The 22,197-nt window shown below is 34.3% G+C and overlaps 2 protein-coding genes across 3 annotated transcripts in view; one reads left to right on the top strand and one right to left on the bottom strand.

Moving 5' to 3' along the window:
* The window catches only part of LOC118268059 (peptide transporter family 1), a 48,577-nt gene extending 26,418 nt beyond the window's left edge, over positions 1 to 22,159 (top strand). For both annotated transcript variants that reach the window (XM_035582285.2, XM_035582291.2), the window contains exons 2-13: positions 2,961 to 3,039; positions 10,611 to 10,752; positions 11,883 to 11,969; positions 12,788 to 13,062; positions 13,480 to 13,562; positions 16,814 to 16,978; positions 17,146 to 17,271; positions 17,348 to 17,470; positions 18,057 to 18,409; positions 20,677 to 20,896; positions 21,418 to 21,654; positions 21,930 to 22,159. In XM_035582285.2, the coding sequence (XP_035438178.1) occupies positions 2,961 to 3,039; positions 10,611 to 10,752; positions 11,883 to 11,969; positions 12,788 to 13,062; positions 13,480 to 13,562; positions 16,814 to 16,978; positions 17,146 to 17,271; positions 17,348 to 17,470; positions 18,057 to 18,409; positions 20,677 to 20,896; positions 21,418 to 21,654; positions 21,930 to 22,100 (2,061 nt within the window). In that variant the 3' untranslated portion in view covers positions 22,101 to 22,159. The remainder of the gene's footprint in view (positions 1 to 2,960; positions 3,040 to 10,610; positions 10,753 to 11,882; positions 11,970 to 12,787; positions 13,063 to 13,479; positions 13,563 to 16,813; positions 16,979 to 17,145; positions 17,272 to 17,347; positions 17,471 to 18,056; positions 18,410 to 20,676; positions 20,897 to 21,417; positions 21,655 to 21,929) is intronic.
* LOC126912355 (juvenile hormone esterase-like) lies at positions 18,313 to 20,642 on the bottom strand. The gene has a single exon (XM_050704048.1). It carries the CDS (start codon positions 20,149 to 20,151, stop codon positions 18,439 to 18,441), a length of 1,713 nt encoding a protein of 570 aa, XP_050560005.1. The 5' UTR covers positions 20,152 to 20,642; the 3' UTR covers positions 18,313 to 18,438.
* Positions 22,160 to 22,197: the final 38 nt, after the last annotated feature.

Below are 22,197 nucleotides of genomic sequence, written 5' to 3'. Positions count from 1 at the left end.
CATTGGAATCTTTGTCATTCATATGCTAAATCACTCCCAGCTTTTTTCCTCGAGTTTATTCTCAAATGACAACGAACTTTAAGAGACAATGTACTAACGTTGTGATCAGATATGGTAAGCACAGTTATGTATAGGTGATGCCGTCATTTTGTATCTTGTATTGTTAAAAGTCTTGAGTGATTCTCTCGCTCAAAAGTAAATAAAAATACAGCAAATATTGATTTTCAAATTCTCAGGTAAACTTTGTCCGAATTAATGATCATGTCTGACGATATAAACCAGTTCTGGGTTCATTTTTATGAACCCCGTCCTGAAACGATTTTGCCAATCAAGTTTTTGTTGGTGGTCCGGCGAGTAGCCGGCGCGATTGACTCTAATTGCTCGGCGGCTTGACCATAATACAAAATCCAGTAGTTACCAGTTTCGCAGATCGCATGCAGCGGTTGTAGGAATTCGAGACATGGGATGCCCCAAATATAACACGATAATTGAGCTTCCACTTTGTTCTAATTAAGACTACGATCTTTAATGAAAGATTGGACACAATGACTCTCAAGTTTCACTAATATTTAGGTTACTCGCGCGCACGCTTCAAAGGAGATATTAAAGTAAATGAAATTGTGTGACAGTGACATACTGGTTACTATCAGCTGGGTTGTATTACCTTGTTGTATTAATGGTTTAAATAAATTTTCATAGGAAAAGCGATTAAAGGAAACTATTTTACTCTACTCTTTTAATTCATCAGAGGTTATTGATTCACTAAATATAAAATACAAAAAGGAAAGAGTTATCGAAATGCTTTGATACGATTTAATAAAAAGATACCGTTTACCTTTACAACAACCTGATTTCTGTATAAAATTTTATAAAAAAGAAGTAAATTTCACAAAATTAGCAAGTACTCTTATAATAAAAATGATTTTACCGTGGACTCGATCGACTCGTAAAACCGGGTATATACCAACAATTTTTAAGATACACAAAGTATGTACCTACATTCACTTTATCTTTACAAGAAGGTTAATGTTCCAATGTCTTAAAACTTGTTACAGTGAAATAATAAAAAAAAACAAATAAGTATTTTAAATAGTTCCTGGTTCCTTTTGACTGTGACCGTTTAAATTGCAAGGCGCAATATTATGGGGTTGCGCGAACTTATTGATTTACCGAACACCCTCCATTGATAGCACAGAGTATAATAGCGGCCGTGCTTAGCCCATAGATAATAAATAAACTTTACTCCATGTCATGAGCAGAGAACAGAACCTAAGCAGGTACAAGAAGGAAATAATTAGAGTTATTTTGTTTTATGTATTGTATGTGCAGTAAATATAAGATTTACTTATACTTAGTACAGTTGTTTGACCATGTTTTTAGAACAGATTTGTGTTAATTACTGAGTAGTGTGACTGATATTATAATTAATTTATCAATGTTTATAATAAAACTTATATTTACCTCATACAGGTGTTACTTATGTTAATCTTACCGGTGATTGTTAAGTACGTTGAGTTTTCGATAAAGATATATTTCTATAAATAAAAAATAAGGACATATTGAACCGAATTTCCAATGAAATGAAAACCTAAATACATAATTTTATGTAATTTGATAAAGACTACACAGAATGAGGAAATTTTCACAGTTTTTCAAACTAACAATTTTGCTAAACCGATAAAATGGAATTCAATTCTTATTGTATAACGTCATTGTTATACGGCGTTGTCGCGTCGTCACACTTACTCATTATGAGTATTTAAATTGGCTATAAAACTAAAACAATTTCATCTAAACAATGGAAGTTAGTTCCATTAAAGAGTGTCAACACGTGTAATATCCTTATAACTAAGTTAATTCTATTACTTTCTAGATAACTCAAATAGGAAAACAAAAGGGAATGTTTGCACATTCTGAATAATGATGTAATTTCAAACACATTCGTAATCACAGTCGATTAAATGTAGGAACGAACAGACATGCTTATTCGCTAACGACAAAATAATCGCTTCATGGTTGTAAAAACGATTCACAGAGAATGCATTGTAGGGTACATTTTTGTCTGTATTAACCTTACAAACTGCATCTAATAAATCACGATCACTAAACGAAATTAGGTAATGTCTACTTGAAACAAAAATCTGTTAACTAATTTATTAATCGATTTCTAACAGAAACGCCATATAACTAATGCTCTCTCTCAACTCAAGTCGCCAAGATACAGGACTATCCTAGTTTGGGGGCTAACGATACACTTGATGACAACACCAAAATTAAACAAATTGTGATATATATAGTATAAGACCATGATTGTGAAGTTCCTTAATATTATTTTAATTATTATTATTCTAACGCACTATACATACATACTACACCATACATACATAAAACAATCGATCAATCGATCTTAATCCAAAGATTTTGGATCGGGAAAGGTTATTAATTCGGCCTATAGAAGCCTGTAACCTGTAACAAAGGATGAGTCAAAGCACTCCCATACAATTTGCTCGTCTGTGCAATCTTTAGAGCACATGGTAGCATAGTATAGACAACATGCCAGTCAGTTCCTTTGAAGTTAACTATGTTCTCGTTCAAAAGCCTCGTTTCTCATAGAGATGGGAAGACAGCTTGAGTTTGAAACGATGATATGATCGATTCACCGTCATATTGAACTGTGATCTGTCTCTATTTGATGATCAAAACTGTTAATTCATGATCGCACTTTGATGGATATGCACGTTTAATGTATTGTGTACTTTTTTTTTAAATAACATTGCAGTCTGAACCTGTTCTTCAAGTGACATTAGATAGGTCGTTGACTTTCCTATTCATGTTTGAAAAGCATTGTAAAAGAACTATTACTTTTAAAGCGAGCATTAATTTTATGTTCTTGCATTTATATCAAACTACATACGTATGTATTGTATAGGTATTGACTGTTTCTCTATTTTCTGTTTCAGAAACTACCGTATCCAAAGGCTGTGGGATTTATAGTCACAAATGAATTCTGTGAAAGATTTTCTTACTATGGAATGCGAAGTAAGTGACTTTTATTGTTTTGTAAATTTGTTACGTTATATGTACGCTTTAGAATTATATCCCATGTGTGTAGCAATTTAGTTTGATCAATATTTACATCTACTTGCATTCTTGCTTTGTTTTTATACTGCTTATGATCGAATTATTTTATCGACAATCGTTTTACTACTTTATATTCAATTAACATTAATATTTAACATCAGAATACTGCGTTTGCTTATGGATTTAGTTAGTTCTTTCAAAGAGGATACGCCTATTTCCATCAGCTGTGCCATTGGTGTAATTTTAAGCGGTCGCGGGGAAATCGCGGCCATGATTTCCCTCGAAATACTGCAATGGCTTCCTACTCCGTAAGATGAGAGAGAAGGAACACAGGATATGCCTATAAACATTTATTTTATTAGTAGTAGCTTAAGCATGGCGTAGCGATAACAGACTACCATTAGTTTATTCTTAGAAATTAATATCGTTAGCGATTAGAGTCTCGTGTTGTGCATTAGTTCATTAAAAAGGTTATTGTAACGTCACGCTTTTTATCCCTGAAGGGGCAGGCAGAGGTGCACATAGCGGCATAGGTACATATACAATGTACACCCATTTATCACCATTAGTGTTATAAGTCCTGCCAGACTGAGCCTATTGCTATATACTGGGCCTAATTCCAGACTCTGTGCTACTACTGAGAAATTTTCGAAAAACCGAAAAAAGCCCAGTAATCCTTTGCACGGCCGAGACCCCTTGTTCGGCAGACGCACTTGCGACCACTCGACCAAAGAGGCAGTCAAGTTAATTAAAAAAGTCCCTATAAAATGGAAATCCCAACAGTTCCAACTTTGGTCCAACGATAAACAAACTTCGCCTTTAAAGGAAAATAACAAAAGTGAATATTGTATAAATGTAGGTCCTGCATACATAATGAAGTAAATAATTTATATGTTTGTATATAATGTAGACACGTGCTGTTTTGTTAATGTTAGTGACACTAACAGGTTTGGCGACACGTGGCCACGTTACAAAGAAACAACAGAGTGTGGGTTCTGATGAAAGAGATTACATGAATTATACAAGAAATTAAATAATTTCTGATGTCCTCTAATTTCCAATCTATAGACTAATCTGTAGAAATAATGGGACACAAAATAATTTATTACCACTTTACCGAAAACGTTAGCTTTTTTTTTAATAATAAAATCCTTTATTTGTTTTACAAAAAAATATACATACATAAACCCAGCAAACTGTTAAGACAATTTGACAGCGGGAATAGCGCTCTTAATTTTATACCTATTTTCAAATCTTCATTTTATATTTTGTAATTAATAAACATGAAATTAATCGATTTTTTTGAATGATGATTTTGAATGATCGGTTTTTGAAATAATGAGTAGTTTATTAATAAATAGGTTTTTCTTTAATTTCTTTAACGTGCGTGCACTGCAGCCTCTCCTAACTTAACTAAAACTTAACTTTATTAGAGAGTATTGTATTGTTTCTAGGATCAGGATTTGAACTCGTACACAGACGTATATTTCCACTTGGACAGAGTCGTATGCTTTAATCTATTCTCATTATATGTGACTGGAAAGTGGGTCTTATAGTGTGCGGGTTTCATGACTGTTTCACCACTAAAACATTCTTTTCATATCTAATCAGCTCGCTTAGTCTAAACGTTGTTTAACTACTTACGGATTAGGTAAAACACCCGAATGGTCGTATCTATGCATTTTTCGACCTAGTTTAAATAAAAATTCCTAGTTTATCATGGAAAATGTATGTCGAATTTCACCATCAAGTATTTTGTTATCAATAAATTATTATTGTATATGCTTATACATATGTATGAGGTTAATCTGTGTACAAGTGTATCAGAATGGCGATTAGTCGCAGTTGCGGTACATTTCTACACACTACACCACAAAACATCAATTGTACATATATTTACATGTTATTCGCAGATTTCTTGTATTTCTACATACATAAAAGAGATATTTTGTTTCTTTTGAATCGCTTTAAATGTAATTAACAGCTGTACTTAGAAACACTTAATGATTACTTAAACAATTCCTTAGGAACGATTTTGTTCCGAAAGCAATTGCTAAGGACTGGATTAAATGCCTGTGAGTGCGACGATTAGAGTAACTTAAACCTCGTATAACAAACCTCAGCCTTAAATACTTTAAAACTACGCTATTTTTCTTCTAGTCTTCAGTATAAGAAACTCCAATTCTGTAAAACTTCGAAGATATTTTATTATACACATCTATATGTATAATGAAATAGGTACATAGTCGAAATCCGTTTACAATTATAGCATCAGACAGTACCTATAGTTAAAGTAAATCAGCCGTGCATCAAAATACTTTCTAAACACCGTTTTTATCTAAATAGACTATTGTAAATTGTGGCCAATGATAAGATCGAAAATAATGGTAAATAAAAATGTTCATTAAATACCGTTTGTAAGTGTGAGTTCCAGCTCACATCCATACCCGCTGAATTGAGAACCTCCTCCTTTTTGGGGAGTTGGTTAAAAATCTATGTATAGAGTATACTCGTATATGTACATACGGGATCACTATCTTTATAAATCTGACCTAAGATTGCGTATCCAACACCATTACTTATAAACAAAACTACTCCCGTTTATTACTTGGAGTCTATTGATCGCAGCGTAACGTTTTATAATAACACTTATATAACTCTTTCTCGATAAATGGATGATCCAACACAAAAAAATATTATTCAATTAGAACGAGTAGTTCCGGAGATTAGCGTGTTCAAATAAACATCATTATCTTTACACTATTAGTATAAATACCTAAGAATGGATCCTATAATCACTTTTACCACCCACTTACCTATGGACTAAAACTAGATGACAGTTCTATAACAAGAAAACTACAACAAGATCTCTGTGTATTCATATTTTCTACTCTTTCAAGCAAACTACTAAATTAAATTCAGCATTAGAATAGACTTAATTCTAAAATATACATAGAAATTAAAATAGATACCTCGGAAACAAACACGGACGAAACTTGAGAATTAATATTCATTGTTACACTTATAAGTGCTGCTATAATTTCTTCCGGATCAATGTAATCAGTTGAGATAAAGCATGACTTTACTATTTACTAGAAAAAAGGAGTCGGTCACAATGTACATAAGAAAATACAAGTCACTTTATGGTAGTCTAGATTTCATTTAGTGTTTATCACTACCATGAATGAAATACAGAACACAAGAGGTTCAGTCTACAAAAAAGTGGAGTGGGATATGTATTAGATACTCGTATTGCTATTTTTGCTTAATTTCTCTCTGTTCATTATTAGGTACGTCTTACTGTCGAATTTAATAAATGAATATATACTGATATACTTTATACAAAATCTGTTAATCTATCTACATAGTATTTTGACAAAAATTCAATAAAGTCAAGGCCAACAAATCAAGAAAGAATTTATGCAGACGCGTAACAAAACTTAAGAATAATAATATAAATTACAAATAAAAAAAATAAGGTTTAATATAGCTTAACCTATATAGCCATGCAAACTAAACATGTAAATATACAAAATGTCAGCTTAAAATTGAAGTTTGCTTCAAAATTGAGTTTTTCCTCTTCACACACATAGGTACCTTCATTACATACACATAAATGTATGTATATACTGAACTTAAAAATTATACCAAGATTATAAGTGCATCAAAAACAATCATTAAAGATTTGCTAAACAGTGCGCTATTATGAATGATAGGTACTCGATCATTTCAAATCTAAAATTTAGATTTCACCTCATTACTTTTATGATGATAAAATTATATACCGTAACTTTTTGTTGGTGGTTTTCGAATAGAGGTAATTGGAACCGAAAATGATTGGTTTGAAGAAATAAATTCATACTGTGTATGAGAAAAGACAACGTGAGGTTCTATTTTTATTGATGCTAATGCAAACTTAAACCTAATATTCTTATTTCCATCTTAATACATCAGAAACGCATTATTCTAGAAAATATAATTTTAACGTGTAATTTAAAGTCAGGGAGAACCATGCTTCAGCACGAATGGGCCGGCTCGACCCGAGACCACGGCTTCACCGTAAACCACACACACACACATATAAAGTACACATATGTACAATTACACATTAAATTTTATGAAAATGTGTTTGTCCTATACAAATAAAAATTATTAACAATTATCGAGAACTACTCGCTCCACGTATCAACTTTATACGAGTGCCATTGCCTCACTTTTCCAGTTGGTTTTTATCGATATAAAATTTGTCCTTTCTGAAACGGACATACCAAGGCCATAGTTAGTGAAATCAGTTCACTCTTTATATGTATTATAATTGACACCTGATTTTATTCAGTTATAAATACAACGTGAACTAGCCGAAAACTATTTTTTTTTATATAAACAAGTTGTTACCAAAACGGTATATTACGTATAATACTGGTGTTACCAGTTTCGATCATAACAAATGTTATGGTAAACGTTTTTTTTATTTTTTTATTTTAATATTATTTATATTTACTAGTCGAAACTTACGACAATATTTTGAACTATAGAAATCAGAAACCTTAGTCCTTTAATTCAAATTAAAAACACATATCGCTAGTAATGTACAAAATTTATTTGTTATCTATTTGTTTGTGCTTCACTATTCACACATTTATTAATGTTGGACTTAAAAATAATACGATCAATTGCAGCCCAACCCCTAATAGTAGTTCTATATTAGTCATACTCTTTATGGCTTAAGAATAAGTATGATATCTGAAACACACTGTAGATTGTCATATTAAAAACCATCATTACACTGTTGTTGTCATACCGCGGCCTGCGTGACTTATGACCGCCATAAACATCAACCTTTAATAAAAATCACTGCACCTGATTCATTCGTGACGTCACACTAAAGCGACGATAAAATAAAAATAAGTTTAATATTCACTTTCATTTTCGATCTGTTGCATAACCCCTTTATTCGGGCTGATTGAGTGACTGGCCGCAAGTACGTTCGTATCTGTAAAGCAGAAATGGGACTCGATTTCTGATTTTAGTAGGTGCAAATTGCACTTGTAATTATTACTATTACAACTGTACTTTTTTTTGTAGGGTGAAAATTATCTGTGTTCTCTCGATAACACATAGATAATTTGAACGTAGACTCTTAATAACTAAAAACTGTCCTGTTCCTACTTCTGCTCTTCGAGTATATGCCCCGGTAACCCGCTAGGTAGTCCACAGATCCGTGTCGGGGTCTACAGGTGGTGGCATATGTGGTGGTCTGATGGCTCCTTGAAGCAGAACTAAAAGTATTACTTTAATTAATTTGACGAACATAACTATGTTTACTGGACACCAAACAATGTTTCATTTCGTTGTCCGTCTGTATATTTAAGCTGTTGATGTTTCTTATCTAACTATTGGCTCAGATCTCCTCAATCATCATTTTCATTGTAACCGGTTAAGCCTGATGATGATGACGAAAGATATCCTTTACAATTAAGGATTTCAAAGATTCTTAACGATCTAGATATTGTCAATAGAGTTAATGAATAATGGATACAATGAATGATATTTCGTATCTATACATGTTTGTAGTAGACAATACTTCTTCTTCTTCTAATAACTATTAAAAAAAGAGTTTGAATAAGCATATCTCAGAAGGTTGGTTACTTACAATAAATCCTACACTCAATCTGAAATAAATACGTGGAGAACAAATTACTCGTTAAAAGATAGTTTACTCGAACCGAGTATCATCCTTCAAACTTAGCACCTTCTGTGTTCGGGTTTGCTTTATCACGCGAACAGCTATGGAGTACAACTCTTAGCCAGTCTGTGTGTCAGGAATTATACCTAGCGCCTAAGTCGAAGTAAAGCAGGGTCAAAAAAGCCCTATCAAACTCCTAGATTTACCTAGGTATATGTCGTTCATACAGATCTAAACTATAGTATAATCTATTATCAGGCATAAGACTGTGCACTTAAAACAGTTACAATATTGTTTTATACAAGACACAAAGCGACTATCAAATTGGGTCATCAGAGTAGGAATCACATGATCTATTTCTCACTGTATCAGTACTTATACTGATGTTTAGATACTCTAATAGGTACTATTTTCCAGTAAATTAAAGCGCATAGCGTGCTCAACTACCAGTGATTATTGTAAAAAAAAACACTACTGTCATTTGTTTTGTACACACACTCATTATAAGCATATGCCGATTTTAACACACGCTTAGAAGCTTAAATAGATGCTCAGGTATATATGTAGCTCATAACCTTTTTTTGCTGATCCGGAGCTGCGGACTACCTTGCGAGTTTACCAGGGTTTCGGTTCGAAAAGCAGGAGTAGGAACGGGGTGGTTTTTAGTCAGTAAATATCTGACACTACCCTTCACCTGGCCCAGGACACGAGAAGTCATTGGACGATTTCCCCCCCTTAAAAAAACCTTTTTGTGAAATCGATTAAAAGCGGCTAGGCTATTCTGAAATTGTCAAATTGAAACATTCGAAGTGAGCTCCATCGCGGTCCGCCATGTCATTGGTTGTGAGTCGATCTCGACCAATGACGGGCAGAATGCGATCGAGCTCACTTCGAATGTTTCGAATTGACAACTACAGAATAGTCTAGCAGATTCAGGTTCAGTCTTTATGTCATTTTTGTAAGTTACCCCATCATCCATGTTAAATGTAAGAGTCCGTTGTTACGTAAATTGTGTTTAATGTAATAAGTTTTACAAACAAATAGAACATTAAATATTAATTACTCTTTTTCTTATTGTACACTATACAGCACTAAATTATTATTATCTGATCATATCCTATTCTTCTTACGAACGTCAGAGCACTAAGTAATAAATGTTTAGAATCCACGAGCTAAATAATTTCATGCAACGAATTAACTTTCTTAACAAAAGCACTTATACAACAAGTACTAAAAGTAATAAAATAGTTGTTTTAATTGGAAACCCTTATGTTTCGTAAACAACGCAATATTTGAAGTACTTACAATAGATAATTAATTAACTACATTTGAAAGATGTAATGACGTTGTTGTTTTACTATAATTATATTATCTGTTTGATATTGTCTGACAACTCTAGCTTGACACCGAAACCCTCACATGTACTAGACTAACTTTTACCTCAGGGTTTATGTTACCTACCTGTAAATTCTAATTATTTAGGAAACATTGTTTTTAACAAAATAATAATTTTGGAAGTAGATTAAGTACCTTTGCAGCTTATATAGATAGTTGGCCCCAACTATAACATGACCATATTGTTATATTAAAATTGTAGACTATACTGTACACCATAGACGCATTAAATTGATTTGAAAAGTATGTGCTAAATTGAAAATGTACAGTTTTCTCTAAGTGTCTACACCTTAGAGAATCGAAAGGAGTATCCCTTACGGTGTCAAAAATGATTTTAGATAAAAGATTTGCCTACCTCTGCCTACCCTTTCGGGGATTTAAGGCGTGACGTTATAAATAAATAAATAAAAGATTTGTAGAATAAATTAACATTGTCGTTGTTTTCCAGCAATCCTGTCGCTGTACCTGCGAGACAAGCTGGGCTACAGCGACAACGGCGCCACAGTCATCTACCACGTGTTCACTATGTTCGCGTACTTCTTTCCCCTCATCGGCGCCATGATAGCTGATGGCTGGCTGGGGAGATTTAGGCAAGTATTGTACATCTACATACTTAAACGAACAATGTATATTATATACAAGTATAAGGATATACTCAACAATACAGTCTTTGCATCTTGTCATACATATTTAAACAAACAATGCTCTATATATTTTTAGTAAGTATAGAGTTATACGCAGTAATACGGTCTTTGCGTCTTGCAAAATTGCTATATTTTTTCGAAGTGAAACAATGGTAATGATGATGCTTCTATTTTATGAGGCCAAGTAGTATGAATCAAGTAGATCCGTTCACAAATCTTGAGTGTTTAAGTGGTATTTTATTTTGTAATCTTAGGTAAGGTGTAAAAGAAAAATATACCATATTACTTGAAGTACAACAGATTATTATAGCTTTATTACATATTACAAGAGATTATTATAGGTTATAAGATAGATTCGAATGGAATAAATGAGACCTACAGTTTTATTAGAACGAAGCAAAACTTCCACGGGAATTCCAAGTTTTGCAAAACAGCTTACGACACTCGAATAACTTAATAAGCTAAAGTAAGAACTGGGCTAACAACATTCACTCAGCATTTTAGCTTAGATAAAACGAAGGTGTAAAAATATAATATACTTAAAACATGCTCAAATACCAGCACTTAAGTAATCTAAGTGAGATCTAGTTACTTTCAACATAAAGACTTTAAATTACTGATAATTTGACTGAGTCTGAGTCACACGTCTAGACGTGTCCTAAACCCGACTAAGAACATATTATGCAATAGTAAATTGGTTAACTTGAGCTAGAAATTGTGCAGCATATTCGATCAGGCCATGGTATCATAATTTCGGTTGCCTAAAGTCATCTAAGATCTTTCTAATATACATCTTTCTGTAATTAGAGTAATTATGTACAGTTATTATTAAGATGATATATTCTCTTTTATATACTACAATCAGTTCACAAACACTTGATGGTAAGCGATCTCCGTTGACTAAGTGTACTCTATGCTTCGGTACGAATAGGCCGGCTCAACCGGAGGGATACCACAGAATAATAAGTGTGATACCACGGCCTTACATAAACCACCCCGTTCCTTCTACTGCTTCCATTAGGCTAGCTTTGGCAGGTACTCAAGAGAGATATAAATAACAAAGATTTTTGTTACAGGACTATATTATATTTATCGTTAGTATATGCAGCTGGGAGCACGTTGATATCGGTCAGTGCAATGCCGCAGCTAAACCTACCTACCATGTAAGTATCAATCTTTATAATAGTCAAACCCTACGAATTTCACCTAGCAGCAAACAAATTTCACCAATCATATACACATATTCTCTCACATTTTGAGTTGATTTGTCTGGACTTTAAAAGAGACAATGACCTCTGAGTTTGTTTCGCCATTTCTTTAAAGAGTAGTTTGTTAGGAAATGCCGACCTCATTTAGACTTTTTTTTATAATTTTTGACGTGTAAAAGTGCTCTTTTGTAGCCTATTTGCAGAAAAAATTAATCATTTCAATAATTTCATTTGATTTCATAAAATGTTTGTCTTTCAGAGATAGATCATTATTATTCGTCTGGATAGTCCTTACTTCATAGTCCTACTGCGTTATTTCATAATACAAACTCATTTAAATTAATAACTGTCCCAATCAACATCAGCACAGCACAGTGGTTCGTTCATTTACTTTGTTCATGTCATTAGCACATCATTAAATTCGCTATTCGTGCATAATTGAATTTCATTGCAAATAAATAGATGTCAGTAATGGAAAATAGCGTGTTAAAATTGCAGTCTATTTTGCCGCATGTTACATGGAACCTATAAAATAAGCCAGTGGTTACGTTAATTTTCATTGTCGAACTTATGTAAAGGAAGACAAAACAAAAAAATATACATACGGACAAATGAAAAAATACCTTAATCTAAGACAATTAAGACCGAATTTTCTTCCAACGTACAACCTTTCGTTTGTAAGAACTTGGCTATCTAAGCGAGACTCAACATAACATTATATTACACCTCATCTACCTCATGTACAAGAAACTAAAGTGTATAATTTCTTTCAGGGAATTTACCATCGTGGCTCTTCTTCTAATAGCCTTCGGTACAGGAGGCATTAAGCCCTGCGTCTCTGCCTTCGGTGGTGACCAGTTCAAGTTGCCAGAACAGGAGAGATACCTGGGCTACTTCTTCTCACTCTTTTACTTCGCCATTAATGCTGGCAGTCTCATCTCAACCTTTTTGACTCCCATCTTAAGAGCTGACGTCCACTGCTTTGGAGACAACGACTGTTATTCACTTGCCTTCGGTGTTCCAGGGATACTCATGGTCGTTTCTATTGGTAAGAGCACAAAAATTTACTTAAGAGAGAGTAGAATTAAGTAGTTGATGTACCCCCGTACAGCGGTGTGTACTAGAGGATTACTCAGTATGAACTTGTGTTTTTAAGTTTATGATTGCCAATAGAAAACTATTGAAAGAAAGCCATCTGCTGATATGAGTCACCAGCGATTCCCTTAGTGTTTAACGTCTTAAATTGTATTATCACAATTGATTCAAAACTTTGTCTTCATATGTAGTGATCCTAATTAAATTAGCTTTAAAACGATGGTAAAAAGAACACTTACTTTAGCATAAAATCAATTATATCGCTTTCATAACCATATTTTTACCCTTCTCTTTTTAATCTCAGGTTAATACCCTCCGTCTAGCTATGGGGGAAGTTTGCTGCAGACACTGATTTTTATTTTATTTGCAGTTTTCTTCGTGGCCGGTAAGAGGCTTTACGTAATAAAGAAGCCCGCAGGAAATGTACTCGGAAAAGTCTCCACTTGCATTGGCGTAAGTAATCTGCGCGTGTTTTAATTATTAAAACTAATTGTTTAGTCTGTTGAGAGCAAGCAAAAACTGATTGCTTTTTGCTAATTCATTGAAGTTCAAAGAATCGGTTAGAAATATATCTGTCTTTTGGACAATGTCATACACCTAATCACCATTACATTAGATTCATGTAACTTGCCTGCACGGCCACTGCGGTGGCGGTGGTTCGATGCCCTCACGGATCAAATCTTTATGTGATCCACAAATTGTTGTTTCGGGTCTCATGTCATGATCATATGTGAACTTGTATGTTTGTAAACGCACCCACGACACAGGAGAAAATCATAGTGTGATGCAACGTTTAAAAAAAAGCTTTAAAAAGTTGCTTTGTAAATATTGATAATTGCGATAACAAAAAAAGCGTTGTATGTCGTAAGATTAGATAAATTATGCAACGGAATCGAGATTAGGACAGCATAGTCCTAAATCGGAGAATAACCTCATTTTCCTAACAAAGCAAGTTTAAAACATTAGTAAAACATGCAGTTATAGTGTGAATAGTGAACTAGATTTATTTAATGACATTGTCGTTTAGCGCCATTTAGAGAGTCACGCGTTTGTGGTTATGTCTTGTATATACATGCTGCATATCAACATATACTATTTATCTGTTAGAGTATCTCTATGAAATTTGACCTTAAGAATAATCTATTATAGTTTAACATAGTGAATCTAGTTTGCCGGGTCAGCTAGTATTCTTATAATATTACTTTACTGGAAAACAGTCCGATACTTTCATCACAATAGACATATTCTAAGATATCAATGACAAGAAAACTCTTCAAAAATGTTCAAGATAAAACCAATCGTGAGATAGTAATGTAAGCATGGAAAACTGACACTTGAGATCGATTTATCTGATAACAATTTCTTTCTAGCACATGGCCAACTATCGACCTTAAGGTAATTGGAAATAAGTAGCAACCGACCTGAATAAAAGGTTTAAAGTGGTTCTTGTCTGTTGAAGAAGCCACGAAGGGAATCTTGTTTTTAAATTGCTATAAATTATTTATTCTTAATTCTATGACCAGATCTTAAATATTGTAAAGCGATACCTATTTGTAAAGTAGTTGTTATATCATTATCCACCGTAATCAGAGTAATTTAATGGTTTCTTTAGCTTAATCCTTAGTTGTTTTCGGATCAAAATCGTTATTAAGGAATAGTTTAAGTAATCATTAAATATCTCTGAGTAGAGCAGTTAATAATTATGCTATTTGTAACCCACAGTTCTTCACAGTAAAATATCCGACATACACCATAGTTAGGATTCGTTTAACAGTTGAGAGCACATAATTAATAGATCACCTTACACATTTTCCCATTAGCGGAAATTAATACTTCGTCTCGTACAAAGACTTTATCAAACCGCATGCATCGGTACTAACTTACCAGGCTTCGAAACCACACCCTCAAACAAAGTAAAAATGCAGTTATCTATAAATTGTGGGTCCCATTGCCACTATACTTTTAAGAAGAGGAAAAAGAGAAATTTAAATAAATAAACATTTTTTTATGGAACACGCCGTAAACGAGCTGACGTATCACCTGATGGTAAGCAATCGCCGCCGCCCATGGACACTTGAAACACTAGGCATTACAAGTGCATTGCCAACCTTTTGTGGTTTAGGAATTTAAGGGTTGTTGGGGAATCGAGGATTGGAAAGATTGGCAAGGGGGGAATTGGGCCACCGGTAACCTCACTCACACAACGAAACACAACGCTAGCGTTGTTTCACGTCGGATTTCAGTGAGGCCGTGGTATCACATAAACATACATATAAATAACAACAGAGGTCGACGCACTTCCCAAAATAATGATTTAAACTCTCATTTTGGTTTTACGTAATTCATTTCTGTATTTGCGGCGCAGAAATATTTCACACTGACTGTAATTATTGTGGACAATTTATTAATTACACTGTTTTATAAATTGTACGTAGTGATAGGTCACTATGGTCACATTTGTCTTTAAATATAAACAAAACATAGGTTCAGTGTTTTTGATTTTACTAAACAAAGGGATCTCTGTAATTTGAAATAAGTGAATTGAATAGAATTGAATTAAGTCACAAAAAGTAAGCGGATTTCTATAAAAAAATAAGCTTTGTTGGTTTTGTGTGGATCACATACAATACATACACGATACCGATTAAGTACGTGATCTTTGAATTATAATTATACACATATTAGAATATACAATTTTAAAGTTCTCTCTTATATGTATGTAGATCGGAGATCGATTATCTTGCCGGTCGTCGATTGTTAAAACTAGATAATTAATAACTTGTGGAAAAAAGGTACATCCCATTAAAAGTCTTTGCTGAAGCCATAAATACATGGATGAATTTAAAAAAATATAAACTACTTGGAGATGATAGTCTTATACATATTTCAAAGTACTTTTCACTTAAAAATAATAATGTCAGCAGTCTATTACGAAAACGACATTATATCCACAACAACAAAAAAAAAACTAACATTCGTTCCGTTCCACCCACATCTCATATATTGTACCACACACGATCAATGAATAGCCCACGGTGACATACCTATAATTACGGTAGTCCGGCAACACATAATATGCTCTGTTATTATCGTTATATGCGTGTATTAACAAGGTAATCAGAATAACAACGCAAATTAATTCCAACACTGTTCTCAGCTCAGTAAACCCAATGAGCTAATTCAATTAACTGCCACTCAATTCCAAACCAAATAATTATTAGTATTATGTGTATATTGGTTTAAACTGTAACTTAGTAGTTATGGGTCAAGATTTAACCGCACGGCAACTAGTGGCTGCTTTACTAAAGGTACTGATAGGAGGTGGTACAGGTGTCAATCCTTGCGGCATTTTTAGAGTATACATATTTTTTAAAAGAGTAACCAATGGTGTTTCTGGCTCGTTATTCTCCATTCGAAGCTACACTTTGGTACGAACATCTAGGTACACTGACGGACAGACTGACAGTCTAGTATAATTTATTTCTTTATTTGTTGACGTTTCAAAAGTAATATGATTTGGGTGACGGTTACATTATTAGTACGGTACCAATTGTAATCATACTACGGTTAAAAATCCTACTTATCGCTTTACTAAATAAATACGAGTGTGTACCTATACTACGTGAGCATCTACAATTGTTACATAATGTCAACATTTCAAGAAGTTTTTAAGGTTCTAATGAAACCTACTGTTTACTTTACAGCATGCAGTGGTAAAATCCTGCAAGAGTAAAGAGAAACGCGAGCACTGGTTAGACCACGCTGATGACAAGTATGACTCCAACTTAATAGAAGATGTGAAGGCACTACTCCGAGTGCTAGTGCTCTTCATACCACTACCAGTCTTCTGGGCACTGTTTGATCAACAGGTAAGAGTAACCTGATGGTTCCAGCTATACAAATATATCTACGGATATGACATGTTGTCTCTTATAAATTCTTGAGCAACCACCAAAAATATTCATTGAAAACCGCTGATAGGCTAAAACCTATTTGTAATGAAAACGTGTCCTCTAATTTTTCATTTTAATCACAGGGTTCCAGATGGACCTTCCAGGCGGACAGAATGGAACAAGATATTGGTTCCTGGACTCTAAAAGCTGATCAAATGCAAGTGCTGAACCCTCTGCTCATTTTAATATTCATTCCTATTTTTGAAGTGGTAAGTTAGAATTGAATAAAGGTTGAGTACGTGAGCAAAAGAAGACTGGAGTTATTAAATATGTAATTGATTTCAGGCAATCTATCCTTTCCTCACGTGGTGCAAGCTCGTAAGGAAACCTCTACACAAAATGATTTGGGGCGGCATCCTAGCCGCATGTGCGTTTATCATCTCTGGCATCGTTGAACTTAATCTACTGGTAAGTTCCACCATGTCCTAAAACTTCATTGTAACTAAAATATCGGAAAAAGTCTGTACAAAGGATCGGAACACATTTTCAATTACCTCAAAATTAACTTAAGTATAACAATTGTTTTTTAAATGCAATGACAATTACAAAGAACGAGAACATCATGTTACCAGTTACCACATTCACAATTTTGTAAATCACTGTTCTCCATTGACCAAGGAACCTACATATTCCCCAGTTAATAAATGTCAGATTCAGTCGTTCGATTTCGGATCAATGTTGAACAATAACGGGGTGCCGACGTGTTACCAAATGTACCACATCTACACCTATCTTGACCACACGTTGATTGACCTTTGTAGCTTACCGTCGGCATGGATTCGAAATTGAAAATGGCGTTTGGCTCTTTGACCAAATGCATTAGGTATTAGGTAGAGTAATAGCTCCACTGATAGTTTAATCTCCGTAGTTCGGCAAGGAATTCAGTAATAGTATTTGCCATTGTAGCACTACTAACAGAATTATATTGTAAAACCTACTCTAGCACTACTAACAGAATTATATTGTAAAATAAAAATAAAATGTTTTTTTGTAGCCGACATACGGTACACCGGTCTCTGAAGGTTTGGCCCAGTTGAGGGTGTACAATGGATATAATTGCAACTTCACCCTCAACACTGCAAACCTCAACACACTCGAAGAGAACGCAACCAGGGACTTTGAAATCGGTCCCCTCTCGGCGTACGAGAATCTACACATATTCGCGGATGACTTTGTGGACCTCCCTTACTATTTACAAGGGGAACCTGCCACAGAGTGCGCGGGTATAGCATACAGTGGATACTTCAACCTAAAGGAGAAAACTGCTAATTCGTTTTTTATTAAAAAAGACGGACTATACAACTTCACAGATAATAACGATAAAGCAATCGATGGAGTAAATGTTAGGTAAGTTACAATAATAATTAATCTTAATACTACAGCTCGTCATGTTTTGGTTTACAATGGTGGTCCTGATAGAAACGATCATATATGTGATTCCAGAAACGATATATGATGGTTTCTGCTCTAAAATCAATTGTTTTAAATGTCCTTCTTATTAACAAAACATTACTGCCATCTGCACTCATCGGTGGCCATGTTGTATTACCGACATAGTTAGCCGGGGTGGGATCACCATATTTTGCAAAGTTTGCCCACATTATTGACATTTCTTTGATAACTGTTTTGTCTGTATTGACTTCTTCTCTAGTCATCTTCACATAATCTTCCCAAAGTGGTTCACACTTAAGCACGTAACATATTTCGTCGCCTGTCGCAACACCCTTTATTTTTGCATTAGACATCCCTATCGAAGTCGCCTTGACAGCGTTGAGCGAACCCCTGTAGTCGAATTTGTACGTAAATATCTTGGTGTTCGCTTTAATTAGCTTCAAGTAAATATTGAGGAATTTAATGATAGGGTATTTAATAAGATCAGATGTGTATCTTAAAAAACTTTCGAGGGATTTTTCTGTAATATCTCCTTTGAAGTACCTCTCCTTTATTTCTTCCGATATACGCGTATACTGTTGCGATGTGGTGTTATAACTACATCCGTCATGAAATGGTACCATGTACTTAAAAATCTTTCGAAATAGTCTCAAATAATATGGGTTATGTATGAACGGTATAACTTCCGATATACTTTCTTGAGTATTAAAGCCCATTAACAAAGGTTTAATCTTTTTCCGTTTCATAATATCGAAAAAATCTTTTGGTGATTTTGTTAACAAACTTTTGTTAGATGTTGGTTCAAGTATCGGCGTAAACGGTACTACAGGTCTTTGAAAGTTTTCGACTTCTGATCGAGTGTATATCTTTTGTGAGGCATCAACAATATCTTTAGTCAACGCCTTACTTAATATTAAGCTTTTTTTATGAAGTTCTTGTTTAAGTCTTTCTCTTTCCAACTTGTGGTCTCCTTGTAATATTGAAGCAGAATATAATGTTCCGCTTTGTAAAATAATTTTAGAAAATAGTTTGCTAGCTTCTGTAAGTAGAAGAAGTGATATGAATGTAGCAGCTGAGTTACTCCCCATTAGAGTAATGTTATCTTTATTGCCACCAAACTGCTTGATATTCCTTCTGATCCATTTCAACGCCATGACTATGTCTTTGAGTCCCATGTTAGCATGTGGATCATCATCGTTGATTTTTAGAAACCCAAACACTCCTACCCTATGCGTGATAGTCACAAGAACAACATCATTGTCGATCAGAAAGTCTGCTCCATGAATGTGGCTAAAAGATGAGGTAAAAGCGTATCCATGAAGCCAAACAATGACGGGTTTGAGGACTACATCTTCAGTTTTAGGAATTGCCGGCGTGTAAATATTTAGATATAGACAGTCTTCAGCCCCAAACAGTCCGTGTTTGTGAACAATGTGCGCTTGAGCACATGCTCCGTGGAATTCCGTACTAGCATCATAAATTCCTTCCCATTTCGGTTCAGGCTGGGGATCTTTGAATCTCAGCCTACCTATAGGTGGCTTAGCGTATGGCACTCCATAAAATACAAAGTAAAGTCTCTTATCAAAAACTGTGGCCTCTCTGTGCCCTATCAGCTTTCCCTGTTTAACCGTCACTTCAATATTATACGATATTACTCTTGAAAATAACACAAAAAACACGTACACTTCCCGATACATGATTCATTTTTTATTTTCTAGCTTATTTTTACGTTATTTACGAAGTTGGTTATCGAATAGTAGAATTAAATTCACTGAAGTGGGAAATGTTTACATAAGCAGGAACACTAGTAGTATATGGCAACGTAAACATAACGATTAAATAAGGTGAAAATAAAATAAGATTAATAAACACTAGATTATCTGCACCGTTTTAAAGATGTGACTTAATAAAATCATCTCTAGTTAAGTACCAAGAGATACAATTAGTGACCTTAATCGACATTTGTCTCCCATTTCTAGGGCCAGTTTGAAGTTGCAAGAATCCATTAGTATTTAGCCAGTGTTACTAGACAGCCGTGTTACCAATTTACCAAAAACATGTCTATGACTAATTTATTAAAATTTGGAAAATCCTAATTTCAAAGACATCATAATCATAATAAACAGATATCATTATATATAAATTAATATCATTTACATAGTATATGTAAATGACATAGTATATGTAAATGATTAAAATTAATTCAACATTTTTGTTTTCAGATTTTTGTCAAACATAAACAGCGTTGTAGATATAAGTATAGAAAATGACCAGAAGAATAAAACGTTGCTAAGTATTCAGAGCAACGATACGTCACAGAAGTCGATTGCTAAGGGAGTGAGCAATGTTACTGTGGGAGGATTTGTTGTTCTAAGCGACTTCAACTTTAAATCTGGAGCTGTTTACACTATAAATATCTACGAGGACAGAGCTGGAGTTTACGTAAGTACTATGACTATTATACAAGCATAATTATAGGTAGCTCAGCTCACTAGTCATAAGCAGAACTGCTAATCACAGTTTTGATCGGCGCAGGTTTAGAATATAACATTACAAAAATTACCCTCATGGACCACTATCTCACACAACTGCTGAATGCTGCTGAATACTTGTTTGTACTTTTAATAACTTCTGTCGTATACGATATTGTTGTATTAAGTGATTGCCGGTACAGCCTAAGAACAGCGATATTCATTTCGTCAATCCAAAAAGTACTTTCATGTACTATGGGCACAGCTTAGTAAATCAAAAATACATCAACAAGCATAGACCTACTACTGTACTTAACTGACGAGGAACTCGACTAGTTTCAAGGCATGCTTGAGGCTCATATTCATGAGCAGCATTCCACGACACACGTCGCGCTGCTACTACTTAGTAGTCGCAGCAGTAGCAACGGATAATCGCCGTATATAACAATTAATTATACATAGGCCTATAAAAAAATCTTACTTCTTTTTCAGTATGCAAACACGGTGATGATAACTCCATCGAACAGCATCCATATCCTCTGGCTGATCCCTCAGTACGTGGTTATGACAATGGGAGAGGTGATGTTCTCAGTCACCGGGCTCGAGTTCTCCTTCACCCAGGCTCCAGCCAGCATGAAGTCTGTGCTGCAATCAGTCTGGCTACTCACTGTTGCTTTCGGAAATCTAATCGTTGTGCTCATTGTGGAAGGAAACTTTTTGGATGCACAGGTGAGATGATTTGATTTGACTCCTGATGATGTGATGAGATAGGCTTAGATGGTTAGGTTTAGATTTACGTTCAATCCAAAAATCAAGAAGCATGATCTCTGTTACTTTCTCAAATTCCTCAACCAATCCGTGGTCATCAGTAAATCGAATAAAAATTATGTACGAGTTAGATTTTTAAAACACTTTTACTATTAACCAAAGTAAGCGAAGGATTTATCTTCAAGACATTTATGTAACTGCACTCAAAACATTAATATATTTGTCTTTATTTGCAGTGGAAAGAGTTTTTCTTGTTTGCCGGCCTGATGTTGATAGACATGCTCATATTCACGACAATGGCCTTCAGATACAAGTACAAAGAACTCAGTTCTAGCGACGAAAACCTTGCGATTGAGGAAATCAAGATGCCAGAGAAGACTTCACAAGACAAACACGAAAAGAACTAATTGTTGCATAATTATATTATTATTAAATACTAAGTAATTAAAGTTTTTATTATTGATTATTAGTTTTGTTTCATTTAGCGGATTACCACATTAATAG

This window comes from Spodoptera frugiperda, chromosome 25, assembly GCF_023101765.2.
Source record: "Spodoptera frugiperda isolate SF20-4 chromosome 25, AGI-APGP_CSIRO_Sfru_2.0, whole genome shotgun sequence".
NCBI classification, from domain to species: Eukaryota; Metazoa; Arthropoda; class Insecta; order Lepidoptera; family Noctuidae; genus Spodoptera; species Spodoptera frugiperda.
Note: the sequence above shows the minus strand (reverse complement) of the source record. Positions and strands in the feature narration are given on the sequence as shown.

What these genes read in the sequence shown, in the direction of transcription:
- LOC126912355 (XM_050704048.1), bottom strand. Translation starts at nt 20,151, where the DNA reads ATGTATCGGGAAGTGTACGTGTTTTTTGTGTTATTTTCAAGAGTAATA.